The sequence below is a fragment of the Eurosta solidaginis genome, chromosome 4 (assembly GCF_040869045.1).
Source record: "Eurosta solidaginis isolate ZX-2024a chromosome 4, ASM4086904v1, whole genome shotgun sequence".
NCBI lineage: Eukaryota > Metazoa > Arthropoda > Insecta > Diptera > Tephritidae > Eurosta > Eurosta solidaginis.
The window spans coordinates 208,578,922-208,593,435 of record NC_090322.1 but is presented as its reverse complement, the minus strand read 5'-3'; the positions used below and the strand labels follow the sequence as shown (position 1 = coordinate 208,593,435).

General features: G+C 37.5%; 1 protein-coding gene across 3 annotated transcripts in view; it reads right to left on the bottom strand.

Moving 5' to 3' along the window:
* Positions 1-1,154: 1,154 nt before the first annotated feature.
* The window catches only part of OtopLc (Otopetrin-like c), a 210,778-nt gene continuing 197,418 nt past the window's right edge, over positions 1,155-14,514 (bottom strand). For all 3 annotated transcript variants that reach the window (XM_067784685.1, XM_067784684.1, XM_067784683.1), the window contains exons 7-8: positions 4,478-4,638; positions 1,155-3,072 (exon numbers count right to left, since the gene is read on the bottom strand). In XM_067784685.1, coding sequence (XP_067640786.1) covers positions 1,915-3,072; positions 4,478-4,638 — 1,319 coding nt within the window. In that variant the 3' untranslated portion in view covers positions 1,155-1,914. The remainder of the gene's footprint in view (positions 3,073-4,477; positions 4,639-14,514) is intronic.

Genomic DNA, 14,514 nt, shown 5'->3' with positions numbered 1-14,514 from the left:
AGACCTCCCTACAGGGTATATTGTAAATTATCAATCAAAGGCATAGACTATCTCACAACCACCTGCGCGTGCACCCAATTAGAACGCTTTCAAAAGGTGTGCAAGGAGGGCTTTCACCATTTCGTAAGACCACATAATGTTAGAAGTATATTTAAGTTAAGCGGCCACCGTGGTGTGATGGTAGCGTGCTCCGCCTATCACACCGTATGCCCTGGGTTCAACTCCCGGGCAAAGCAACATCAAAATTTTAGAAATAAGATTTTTCAATTAGAAGAAATTTTTCTAAGCGGGGTCGCCCCTCGGCAGTGTCTGGCAAGCGCTCCGATTGTATTTCTGCCATGAAAAGCTCTCAGTGAAAACTCATCTGCCTTGCAGATGCCGTTCGGAGTCGGCATAAAACATGTAGGTCCCGTCCGGCCAATTTGTAGGGGAAAATCAAGAGGAGCACGACGCAAATTGGAAGAGAAGCTCGGCCTTAGATCTCTTCGGAGGTTATCGCGCCTTACATTTATTTTATTTTATTTATATTTAAGTTAAATGAACAGCGATGAGGCAGAGTACGAACCAGTACCGACTCAATGTCATAGTTTTGCGGTTGTTCACTGTAGTGTTGTTCGCTGCAAGGTAGTGATACAATCCTATCGGCACGAACAACTGATTCGTACGATATGAAAAATTTCAAAAATGTTGAGAATTATTTACGTCCAAACAGATAAGCATACTTCTATGGCTAAGTTAGCTAACGATATTAGCTTGTGATCCTTTTCATTGCGGTATACTTACTGACTCAAACTTAACTTCAGAGCGGCAAGTTATCTTTTTAACTCAGAGTTAGTTTCTGATAAGCGATTGAACTTATACAATTTTGTCAAGTCAAAAGTTTCTACTATTCGGCCTACGAATTGAAATGTTTAAACATTAAAAAAAATTAAACAGCCCAATATTGAAGCCAAACTTAGGGTTTAATAACGTTTTGGCACATATGTTTTCTTTTTTTTTTTCAAATTTAAAATCTTGCTGTAAAATTATTGGGGTAACCAATTTTTAACTAGTTTTTCTAAACCAGAAAGTTTTTTCCTGAATTTTTGTGTAACAGTTTTTATTTATTTAATTTGATTGCATTTTTCATTGTTTCAAGTACAAAACTAGCAGGATCTGTTTATTAAAAAAACTGTCTACATTTATTTTCTGTTTTAACTTTTTCGTTTATGTTTTTTAATTTGTACAAAGCTAAACGTCAAGCTAACGGATCTATTCTTTCGAGCTGATTTCGATTCTACACTCTCGTTATGGCATACTTCCTGTATTTTTTACTTAGACTCAAGGCCAACCAATTTAAACGAATGTGAGTTCACGTACACTATCGGCATCAATGAACTCGAGTTCCGCATAAACTCATTCGCCATTTATCACGAATACGGGACAAAATGGGGTGGGTTTAATAGTACTTCCTCCACCACCACCACCACCACCATGAATGTTATCACCATTGCTGCTAGCATCCACTAGCTTGACGTGTCGTTGTCTAGATTGCTGTTGTAGCTGATTTTCCTTTTGTGTGCTACCATTGTTTTTGTTGTTCGTTTCTTGTGGTCGTTGTATTACTATTTCCAATTCCTCTCCATACGTTGATGCTAATTCCTCTTCTTCAGTCGCTACTGGGCCCGTACCACTCTCAAGCACTGCGGCTTTGTTTGTATCGTTACCAACGCCACCAACGCCACTATTTCTACCATCTTCAACCTCGTCATCTTCTCCGTAGCCGTTGCTCTCGCCACTCTCCGCCTCTTCGACGGTCTCGAGTTCGCCACCGGCCAATGTCGTCGAGCAATAATAATACGACAAATTTGTTTTGAGATCTTCACAGAACTGATTCTGTTGCGCAATGCTTGCAATGCGCTCGCGGGCAAACTCTCACATATACGTCGGTTTGATTTTATATGCTCTCTTCCAGATTTCACACAAACAAACAGTTGAGTGAAAACGATAAAATATTGCCAAAGGCATTGAGACATGCGTAATAATCGTCCACGCCCATAAACCATAAAAGTTGAGTTGAATAGGATGTGATTCGGCGCGTGATTTTTCCAGCGTACTTATAGCCCACATAGCCAAATTAACAACTAACATGAATGTGACTATTTCACGTCCGGGTTTCTTACGCATATGTTCGGGTGTGATAGCTTGCCTTCGGCTTGCATCTAATATGAATAACGTTTGGCAAGCAGTTTGCACAATAGAGGCTAATGCATTTAACGGTACTAACATATCATCACTGCGTAATGTAAAATGTCCAGCAATAACAGTGAATATGTTATACAAGAAAGATCCTGTCTGCGCTCCAACCAATAAAATATCATCCAACGAGAAACTACGATACCAATCATATTGTAAATTACGTACTTGTATCATACCAATTATAGTTGCTATTGTTGATGTACCATAGATGAGTAATTCACAGATAGTCACCTCGGTAACAGCCAGTGAGACAAAATCTGGTCGCGAGATCAACACGAAGAAGAGAATGAGCGATATGATGGTTAGCACGAGTATGAGTATGCCAACGAAGAGACCCTTATGTGCGCGCGCACAATCCACCGAGTAATGATGTGGTGAGCGCTTCATTGGCGAACTAATCGTGTCAGGTCGTTGTGGCGTTGGCGTTTGTGGTCGCGATATACTACGCCACATTACATATAAAATTGCAGCACAAATGAGCGAATATTCAATGGTGCATGGAAATAGAAATGGTGAAGCATCTTGTACGAGTGTACCGATGATGTTCGTACGTCGGCATTCGAATATTTGATAGGGACCCTTTAGGCCACGTGGTAAACGCAAATGTGCTGTTGGATCTGGTTGTATAATAGATGGCGCTGCTACAGCATGTCCTCGCGAATGTCCAGGTATGCGATGCGAAATGCGTAATGTACGATTCTCCGGATTGTAAAACGTGAGTATTTCGTGTTTTGTCTCTTGTATGAGCACATTTAACCAAACTGCCAAATTGGTGCCGATCATATGCATGAGTCCGAATCGTGCGATTATTTTGTAACGATAAACTTTGATTTGCTGCAAAGAAAGTGTGGTTAAATTAAAAGAAACAAGAGAACATACAGTAATGAATTATTTTGTATCGTCAACTGACTGAAAGATCATCCTATCTTAGCACCGGGGTAAGAAATTCCTTATCTCAAGCAAAGTGAACCCGTACGATAGCTCGAATGTACCACACAAGACGCTGACCTGACAGTCGGGCTAGTAGCAAAATATTGTAACAAAGTGTAAGACTACTCTGCATAAAAGAAGGACTAAATTCTCTACAGGCTGTCACTTGCCATTCAATTGTACGTATTTGAGATCCGCGTGACAGTGGCCTGAGGTATTGCTAGGACCTTAAACCCAGGTCACTCTATCATTAAAATATATTGACGCAATAGCAAACGAGGACGAACATTCCCAGACCATCGTCTCACACCACAGTCAGGATAGAAGCCTAGATTTCCGCTTGATGGCCGCCGTGGTGTAGTGGTTCGCGCAACGGACAAAGCAACATCAAAATTTTATAAACAAGTTTTTTCACTTAGAAGAAAGTTGTTCTAAGCGGGGTCACTCCACGGCAGTGATTTGGGAAGAACTCAGATTATATTTCTGCCAGAAAAAGCTTCTCAGTGAAAACATATCTGCCTTGCAGATGCCGTTAGGTGTCGGCCTCGTTGGTCCGACCTCCCCAATTCGTAGGAAAAATTAAAAGGAGCACGATGAAAGTTGAAAGCTCGACCTAAAATCCTTTCGGAAGTTATCGCGGCTTACATTTAATTTATTTTTTATTTTATTTCTGACTTAGTAGCAATAGACTGCATCCCATACAGTTGAAATACTTTACGGTGATCGAGCAGCTGTAACTTGGGGCTGATATTGAGCCCCTGCCAGACAACTCCGCAGATAACCTTCCCCTCTAACTTCGACATATCCATTAACTGTAAACTGCCTAAGTTGAGTCCTTCAAGGTTTTGAAACACGCATAGAGCGGCACACAGTGGTCTGCTCTGGGTGGAATAGAGTCGAAGTTGGTAAGAAATCGAAATAAACAAAGGGTCTTTTAGAAAAAGTGAAAGTTGTAAGTACATAACTCTTCACTTATTAGAAGGGATATGCCTTTTTGTCATCAAACCGATCCAGTTTCGACAAGCGTGTATTGCCCCTTGAAGCCCCCGCTCTAATGATATATAATGTAGCAAAAAAGGTCTAGAAAAAACAAGCATAAACTTCTATTTTATTTTATTTTTTCCAATCCGTTTAAGCCATATCAATGTCTTCCTTTTAAAAGGTGCATAGTTGAAAATACTTCAATGATGATGGATGAGTTGTTTCTAAGCAAAAAATACGCCAAAAAATATTTTTCGCCTATTTGAACTTGTCAAAACAAATTTAACAACACACATTTCCCACCTACTCCCTCTTCATCTTTACTTACCTCATTATTTAAGAATATAAAGTACATTTGTATGAAAATGAAAGCCATTCGCGTCGCTGGTGTCAATGCCAAAAGTACATTATGGCACTTAGTGTCTGGATTCAATTCGAAATACTGTCCAAACTCCAACCCCGAATAAATCATGCTGCCTATGCCAAATGCTGTAAAGAGACAGAGAGACAAGAGGAAAAAGCAGCATTAAACAAAATGAGATGAGTTGAAATTAGGCGTAAATTATAATTTGTTAAAGACCCAAAGAGTGTCATTAACAGAATAAAATAATTACGCTGTCAATAAGATAAATCATTTTAAGAGATTAGCTGAGTTAGGTTAAGTTTGGTGTGTATCTACAAGGGGAAATAAAATCTGGTAGTATTAAAATAAAAAAAAATAAAAATAATTTTCACACAACTTTACTTTTGTAAATCCTCATAAGTTATTTTTGTTTCTTTCAGGCGAAATGGGACTAACAATAAAGGAAGCTTCAGCTAAAACTTAAATATCGGTAAGTTTTGTCAAATTTTATTTTCGACATCTTAAGAAATAACCTCTGTGAATTTTGTTGCTGAAACTATGCAAATCAAGAAAATAATATAAATATAGTTTAAACAAAAAAAAAAAAAAAATACTCAAATATTGTGCCGTTCTAGTATCTACAATGCACTTAGACATTTGGTGTTGATAGCACCTTAGCACAGAAGTTCGTGTCTCCGCTATTAAGCACAACTCGTTTTGTAGCGAGTTATTTAACCAATGCCGCGAGTCTTCCATAATTGCCGCTAGATGGGTCTAACGGCTCCATTACTGATACTTAGCATAGACTTGACTTGGCGTAAACTTGGCAACTTAGCCACGATTATACTCCACTTAGCGCATACAATCTGGCATCATAATCAATAAATGTCAAAATGAAATGGAAACAAACAAATGGCATCACAATATAAACGTCACTTAGAACTTACATAGAAAATCAAAATTCAACAGACTTCTAAGTCAAGTTAAGCGTTGCGAAGTTTTGAGTAATCAATAACATGCAATGTTCATTTAACAGAACTGTAAGTGACAGTTCTCAATCAAGTCTATGCTAAGTATCAGTAATGGAGCCTTAAATCTCTTTTGCGCGCCTAGCATAGAGAGTTACAAACAAGCATACATACAATTGAAGCTAATATAAGCGTGTTAAAAAGTCTAAGCTCGGGTGAAACCGAACACTACATACCCAGCTATGTACTTCAAACGCTGTTGTTGTTTGCTTTGTGTGGTTAACATTGCTATAAGGCTGCGCAATAATACATATATGGTTCTATTCTGAACTCACCTTCGTTCAAAAGAAGCAGAAAGTATACAGAGACTATCACTAATCAGCTTGAGCCGTTAAAAATGCAGTTTAACAGTTGTAGCTATAAAAAAAAGTGTGTATGCCAAATTTCATTTGGATTGGGAGATTTTAGTTCGACTTATGGCATTAAAAATATTTTGGAAAGAGTAACAAAAAAAGGGACGAGTCACGCCCATTTTCAAAATTTGTTTAAATTTTGTTCTTAGCTCAACCATACCACTACTGTGGAGAATATCAGTCAAATGCAATTAAATACCATAGGTTTATACAAACTTTGTTAAGCTTAGACTTTTAGGAAAAGTGGACGCGAATTTTAACCGATTTTAATTATCTTCACTCAGTCTATATAATATGGCAAGGATAGTGTCTCTGCCAAATTTCAATGCAATATCTTTAACGGCTTTGATTTACGGCTTTTTAAACTTCCAAATTTTCTTCTTTTAAATGTGGGTGACGCCACTCCCATAATCCAAAATTTTTTTTAATTTATGTTTTGCGTCATAAAACAAATTCATTTACCAAATTTCATTAGCTTAGCTGTATTCATTTTTGAATCATCTCATTTTATTCACTTTTATAAATTTTTGATATCGAAAAAGTAGACGTGGTTATCGTCCGATTTCGCTAATTTTTCAATACCAATCTCTTCTGGGGCCAGATAAGCCCGTATACCGAATTTGGTAAAAAACATTTCACAATTTACTTAAATTATCGTGCACACCGACGGGAGGATGGACATGGCTTATCTTATCTATATCTCTCTCGATTCCTATATACCTGTACAACCAACCGTGTTCCAATCAGAGTAATAATACCCTGTGTACAAGTACAGCTAAAAAGAATCGAAAATATCTTTACGCAAATTTCGAACCTTTTATTCAGAGTTTTTAGAATTGTTTTGAGTTTTGTGTTATGTAGGCAATACATTTTAGTCAAAATACAAGTTACAGGTCTCTCAATATTCGTATTAATTTTTGATAACTTTTTTCCTGATGGTGTTTTAAATGGTCTTCCATACACAGGACGCATACCTTGGTTTTTTATTAAGGAGAAAATCTGAAACATCCGTGGGATTAAAATTGTCAAAAATCAATTAAATTTTTTTGAAATACCTATGGCTTGTGTGCAGTGATATACCAATTTTAAATTCATTTGGAAATTTTTAACGTAATCCATAATTTTTTGAAATCTCATTGTTCGTATGCATTACGACTAAACTTGCCATTTGGTTTCAATTGAAAAATGGGAATTTTAAAAATGTATACCAAATTTTTCCCTGCGGCGCTACTTTTCCTAATTCTAGTTTCATAACAGTGCAAAATCTGATCAACAGCTGGGTCGGTGAGGAAAAACATACTAAACGAAACGTCTAACCAGTTCTGCGGAAGATTTTTGCTTGTACAGATCATAAATTGCTGAAATGGTTATATCGTCCAAAAGAAGTTTCCTGAATAGCCATAAAGTCACATTAAGGATTTCATAAAGTCAGTTGACCTTATGACCATATCAGCTGCCAAGACCGCCGACGCAAGAAACACAACATTTGGCGGAAAATCAAGATACTTTCCTTTAGAATAATGTAAGGAAGATATGTATCTACATTAGAGTGATCGAAATTTATATGCATTTTTATTGACCTTGACTAAAATTTTTTTGAATTTTTTCCGACAAGTACATTTAAAAACAACTTAAAAAAAAAAAAGATCGCAAACAGTCAATTTTTGAAAAAGTTTTAGCATTTTGAAAACAAAAACGGTGTTTTTTTAAAAATTCATAATTTTTTGAGTTGGATGAACAAATTTGAAAAACTTCTGAAAAACGTCTTTCGTAAGCTCGAAAAAGAAGAAAAACTTTCAGCCAATTCTAAAGGGGTCGGGTTAAAAATTGGTCGAAATGGGATGGAATACCCCATATACAGATCAGTATTGATGGCAGTAATTTTCTCAGAGTAGGTTCGGATGAACTGGCCGGTCTGTGACGACCTCACATAGACTGAGTGAGTGCATAGTGTTACCAGAAGTTTGTTTAACGACCAAACTGAAAAACCCTAGCGAAAACCAGGACAAATGTTATATAATAACACCTTCCATCTGACAGGCGTATCACTTCTAATAGCTGGAGTCTTAGCCTGGCAATCGCAGGACACGAGCACAATACGAGTTCGATCGTTTCCTCCTCCAACCCGCATTTCATACATCTGCTTACACTGACCAAGCCTTATTTAAAAGCATGTAACGCCAGAATGCAGTGTCCAATTAGATTACCTTGTGCACTTCTCACTTTCTCTTAATGTCGCCCAAACTAATTGGGACGTTCACGGAGCAAGCCACATCCTTTTTAGCTAGCTCATCCGCTTTCCATCTATTCCCATATGCCTTGGACCAAATATAGATGTATGCTTCTCCCTACCCCGATTCTCTAACACACTTTTAGATGCTGTGCTACCTTAATTGCTGCTTGCCTGTCAGTTACAAAAAGTTGACACGGCTGCAGTTAAAGTTATTTTCATCCAGGGTTTCTACTGTTTTGGTTACGGTTAGTACTGAAGTGTTTAATAGTAAATAAAAGAAACTCTGACTTTAGAAGTCGGATAATTATTGATTTTATTAAAAGAAATTCTTTCCCTTTTATACATAATTTCTTAACCTATATATTCGTAATTATTCTAATACTAAAGATATGTAGATTTGTATTAGTGGTGTGTATATATGTAGATTTGTATAAACGCGGCAGATTGCTATTCATGTAAAATGTTTGTATGCGAATATTTGGTTAATTCACATTATTGGTTGTATGTAAATATTTTGGTGGCAAACTAACATTGACGATCGGCAGTGTATTGACCGAAGTGAGTGACTAAGCAAAATTTGTAATGTGTGAACTGACAAGGGTTTCATATTCAGCATTCCATTGATGTTGGCTTACCGCTGTGTTAGGTCAATGTAATTTATGTCGCATAATATTGTAATGTGATTATGCTTTTACAAAAATGTATTGGCATAGAAGTTCATGATGCGTAATGCCGCAAATGTATTGCATAGGTGGGCATGACGCATAATGCTACACAGTACCTCCACCTGATAAACGCTGCAACGATTTGGCTGCTTTTAGGATTTGTTTATATCCAGATCAGCACAGTGTACCGCAGACCCAACCTCTTACACTACTTTGGAACCATCGGTGTACACATGTATCACCTTTTCCTCCATTTCTGCACACTTGCTTCAGTCATCCACCTTTATAGTGGCTCCATGAGCTCCTTGAAACGCAGATACAGAATCAGGTAAACTGTTCACCCTGTACCTGATGACGCTTTACTACTTTGGCCGTATGATCTGCGCTGAAGTAGCCCCGAGGCACTGAGCCTCATTGCAGTTGTTAACGCTATGTTCTTTGCTACCAGGTACCTATATGTTACCTATTAAAAATATAAAAGTGCGGTGCGGACTTACATAAAATTGATATCAGGAATTCATATTTTAATAATATTTTGCAGGGCTGTTCAAATATTTTTAAATTGAAGTGCAAATCACAATACATATACAAAAGTATATGTACGCTGAAACTTTTTAAAAATGAAAAAAAAATATATTTTAAATGTTTAAAGAATTTTGATGGTCCCCTTAATGAATAAATTTTGAATTAAAAGTTTTCTTAGAGTTACAATATTGTTAGCGTAAATTTGAGTAGTTATCAAACCAAAGTGCCCTGACTTCATATGGAAGTGCTTTTTCTTTGCACTTTCATATAAAATTCAAACACTTTCATAGGAATAGAATTTATAAATGATGGAATGCTATGAAATATTTGTTTATATTCAAAGTTTTGAATTTGTCTCTGTGCCTATTCTTCAGAGCACAACAAAAGTGCTATAAGTGTATAGGAGTTGAGCAGCTCTGGTATTTTGTATACACTAAAACGGAAATTGAGAGCCTCAAACTTTTATTTTTTAAATTGGTTTAATGTGTGTACCTACCAAAAGTGCCGAAGCATATAAAAAAAACTAAAGCATTTCAGGCGGAAACTGGACAGACAATTCAAAAAGGCTCAACCATGCTCAGAAATCCAGCCACCAAAGCAGGTACTTAAATTAATGCTTCAGTTATTTAAGATATTTTTGTTTGCTACCAGAAAAAACTGATGTTTCTTATCAATAAAAGTTGTGCGTTCATATTTGTTGGAGATAATGTATTAAGCAGTGGTCATACAATAAATAACTCTTCGTAAAAAATAAAAGCCAAAAGCGTACAACTTTTTGTATAACTTTTTACGTCCCTTTCTTTTTTTGTTTTGTTTAAAACTGTTCGAGTTTGCCAATAAAAATAAAGTCATAAAACGGAATGCGCTATTTGAGTGCTTTACGTTAAGTACTTATAAGTGCATAAGTATGTGAGTGTTTTGTTGCATGAAAGATTGGTTGTTTTTCCATTTTCAATGCTTTAGGTATAGATATGTCTCCCTTGGGAAATTTTATTATGGCCAAGTATTTCTGAGAAATAAAATATATTGGAAGTGCAGTTGAGACAATTTGTTGATGTTTCGTATGCCATGAAAAATTGCTTTCCAATGTTTAAATAAATAAATAAATAATATTCAACACGTATGTATCTTTTAGTGCAGTTCCCTGCAAAAATCGCGAGTACTCCATGCATGCATGTATGGAGTACTCGCTATGGATCAAGCGAGTGCTCCAAAATTAACCACAATTCATACAAAAAATATGGTCCAATTAACATTGCCATGTCCTAGGACCGGACCATATACTCCAGCTCCGCATTACATCAGAGTAATCCATGGAGTACCCACAGTCCAATAAACATCGAGTAGTGATTACAATCGTCAAAAACGTGTAGAAACATGAGTTGGTCCATCGCTGCATTACAGTGGAGTATATTGGTAAGTACTCCAGTGGACCACATGATCCAACGATTTTTGCAGGGTTATGCATGCAATGTATTCAAGTCTTTATGTAGTTAATGGGGAAATAGACGCCAATCTACAAAAATGTGCAGCAGTCTCTAAAATTTGTACATTCTTCTAGTAAGCTTTCGCTTCCAGCTGCAAAATACCGATTCGGGATATACAAACTTGGGCATGTGGTGTCGGGTTGACCGCCAACGCGGAGAAATCGGAATTGGGTATTGTTGACTAAGAGGTACAAGACCCTGAATTGTAGACTAACCCAGAGGAGGGGGTTGATCCTGCAGGACAATCATTGCATAAATTATCTAGGAATCGTTCTAGACAGAAAGTTGTGGTGGAAACTCAACGTGTAGGAGAGAGTGAAGAAGGCCTCGATAGCACTTCATGCATATAAAAAATGCTGGGGTGTACGTGGTGTGTATCGGTCTCTCTCTCTCATTGGGTATTACCAGCGATTGTAAAGCTAAGGACTATGGAGTCCTTGTTTCGTGGACAACCACACAAAAAATAACCGACCTAAAAAATTAGAGCGGGTATGTATGCTATCAATACCTAGCATTGCGCGAACCCTGAACAAATACCCCAATGGCTTCACTGTATGCCATTCTGCACATTCCAAATGTAGACCTGGTGGCAACGAACATAGCGTTAACAACAGCAATGAGCCTCAGTGCCTCGGGACAGCTCGAGCGCAGACCATACGACCATAGTAGTATAGCGTCATCAATTTCAGGACAAACAGACTACCTGATTTCGTGTCTGCGCTTCTAAGGAATTCTTAGATCTACAATAGATGTGGATGGTTGAGGCAAGGGTGTCCATATGGTGGACGAGGAGATACACGTGTACACCAGGTGACTGATTGTACTGGACGCCAACTTAGGAACATAGAAAAGAACTCAAACTGGCCAGCTTCGAGCACCCAGGGCGCATCAAAAGAACATACAGTAGGTGCCATTAATTATGCGGTGCAAAATGCTCAATATTTATCAGACTTTTTGTTGTTTTTGTTGTTGATTTAACAATATAGACACTCCCCGAAGGTTTTGGAAGTGTTATCGATGTTGATGGTCCTTTGCCGGATATAGATCCGGTACGAACCGGTAACAAGCGCCATTGAGGCACTAGCCACTAGACCTTCCCGGGAATGATTAATATGGCCACATTAAACCTTCAAGGCCATCCCGCACCCCACCACTAGTTCCATGAGGAACCTGGGGCGCCAGAGCCTCACCAGCTTAATATATATATGATGCATCATATTTGTAACAAGATTCTCCTCGCACAGATGAGGTTGACAATTGGGTTGTAGAAGTTTTGAAGCTATAAAGCTTTGTATAGCGCTTATCAATACCTTGAATCCCTTTTTATAAGACTTAATAACCATTAGTGTCGGCACTACTTACTGCTTAGTAACTATAATAAACTAGAGTCCTTATTACAAAAGAGTATCAAATTCGTGCTCACAGTATGCTGATGCTAATCATATCATCTTGGTAGCAACAGCTGAAGGCCGTACCAGGCGTTGGGAACCTCGAATTTTAAGGGCAGACTCCCAAACCGCCCGCAACTTCTAAAGAAAATAACCTTCAATGTTCCATGCAGAACGCTTCGTACTCAATATCCAGTTCACGTCAAAGCGTCAAAGTAATCAGAGCTAACTATCTTAATTATGACCCTATTTCAAGAGCACTCGCAGAGTTAACAAAATTTTCTCTACTCCTGACCTAAACTTTCGTCTGTCTTTTTGAACACAAACTTGTTCCTCAATTTTCGAGATATCTTGATGAATATTGTGGTGTCGGATTAGTCATTTCTCGGAATCGACCGGATCGGACCACTATTAGTCCCCATACAACCGAGTTTACAGAAAAGATGTGTTTTTTTTTTCTCGGACGTTGTGGCAGCGCACTGCCCTCAAGTGGCCCGATGAAACCAGGCTAATCCTATTTTTGGGTTTTTTTTTTTTTTTTAATTCATACGTACTTTGGTTTTTTTTTTTTTTTGTATCCTAATTCTTATTTCTGTGTTATTTATAATTTTTTTGTTACCGAGTCTTTGAGAGGCAGTGGCTTCTTAAGCGCCGAGGTCTAAAATCGCTCAACTACAGAGAAACTCATCAGCTGAGAAATACAGATTCACAGAATACAATAGACTAAAAGTATAAATATAATTTTTTAATTATTAAGAGAAGATAGAACCGTCTTTTTTATGGCAAAGAGCGAGTCCGAAACATCAATTATTCTCGAGTGAGAGTTATAATCTTCACACAAACATAGAAAAGGTTCGTGTAGTTGGAAATTGCTTCTGCATTGTTTAAGAATTATAGGTTTATAATGCCTTGAAACTCGGCATTGAACTTTCAAGTTTACTTCGTTCAAAAGAAATGGGCTTGAAATCGATCCATTTAAAAGTCTAGCCATAAATAGTACACCTAGCATTTCTCTACGACTTGCAAGGGTAGGAAGATTTATTAGTTTTAATCGATTAGTGTAAGGAGGAAGATTATACGGAGAGTCCCATTGAAGATTTCTCAAGGCGAAAAGTAAAAACTGTTTTTGAATTGATTCTAGTCTATCCACATGAACTTGATAACGCGGATTCCAAATTATCGATCCATATTCTAATATCGGCCTCACCAATGATGTAAAAATGGTTTTTGTAACGTAAGGATCACTAAACTCCTTTACCCATCTTTTCACAAATGCTAAAACTCCTCTCGCTTTATTGACTGTGGCATTAATATGAGGGTTGAAACTAAGTTTGCAAATCATTGTAACTCCCAAGTCGACAAAAACATCAACGCTTTCGAGAGTTTGGCCATTAATTGTGTAGGAAGCTGGCTGTATGTTCCCACGTGAAAAACACATGGATTTACATTTTTCTATGTTGAGAGGCATAAAATTCGCATTACACCAAGTAACTAAACGATTTAAATCCGCCTGGAGTACAGAACGTTCTTCAACCGACGCGTATGACTTAAAAAGTTTTACGTCGTCGGCATGCATTAATCTTTTAGAATATTTTATAGTTGTGGAAACATCGTTTATAAAGATCAAAAACAGAATAGGACCGAGATGGCTGCCCTGAGGCACACCGGAGGGAACATCGATGACATTCGAACAAATTTTTTTAAAAATGACTCTTTGAGTTCTACCGCAAAGATAGGAGGAGATTCAGCGAGTTAGGCCAGGTTGAAAACCAAGCAATTCGAGTTTATAAACAAGTAATGAGTGACGTACTTTGTCGAATGCTTTGCTGAAATCAGTGTATATAACGTCGGTATGATGATTGTTTCTAAACCCATTAAAGAAGTGAGTTGTAAATTCAAGCAAATTGGTTGTGGTTGATTTGGCTCTACAAAAGCCATGCTGAGAACTATCTATCAATGTAGAAATCGAAAATGTAAGGTGATTAGTAACGATTGTTTCGAAAAGCTTAGGGATAGCGGAGAGCTTTGCTATTCCACGATAGTTTTCAATAGACGACTTGCTTCCTTTTTTATGGAGTGGGATAAGAAAAGATTCCTTTCAAGCCGTCGGGAAAATGCCATTTTTTAAAGAGAGGTTAAACATATCAGTAAGGGGCTGGTAAATGTATTCCGCAAATTTTTTAAGAAAACATGTTGGGATCAAATCGGGACCGTATTTTAAGGATTCTTATAGGATCTTTAGATGTAGTAAAACATCTTCAGGCAGCAAATGTGGGGCATATATTGAGTTACTAGAATGGAGCTCATACGGATAATTTGTAGGTGATGAATCAACCACAGCAG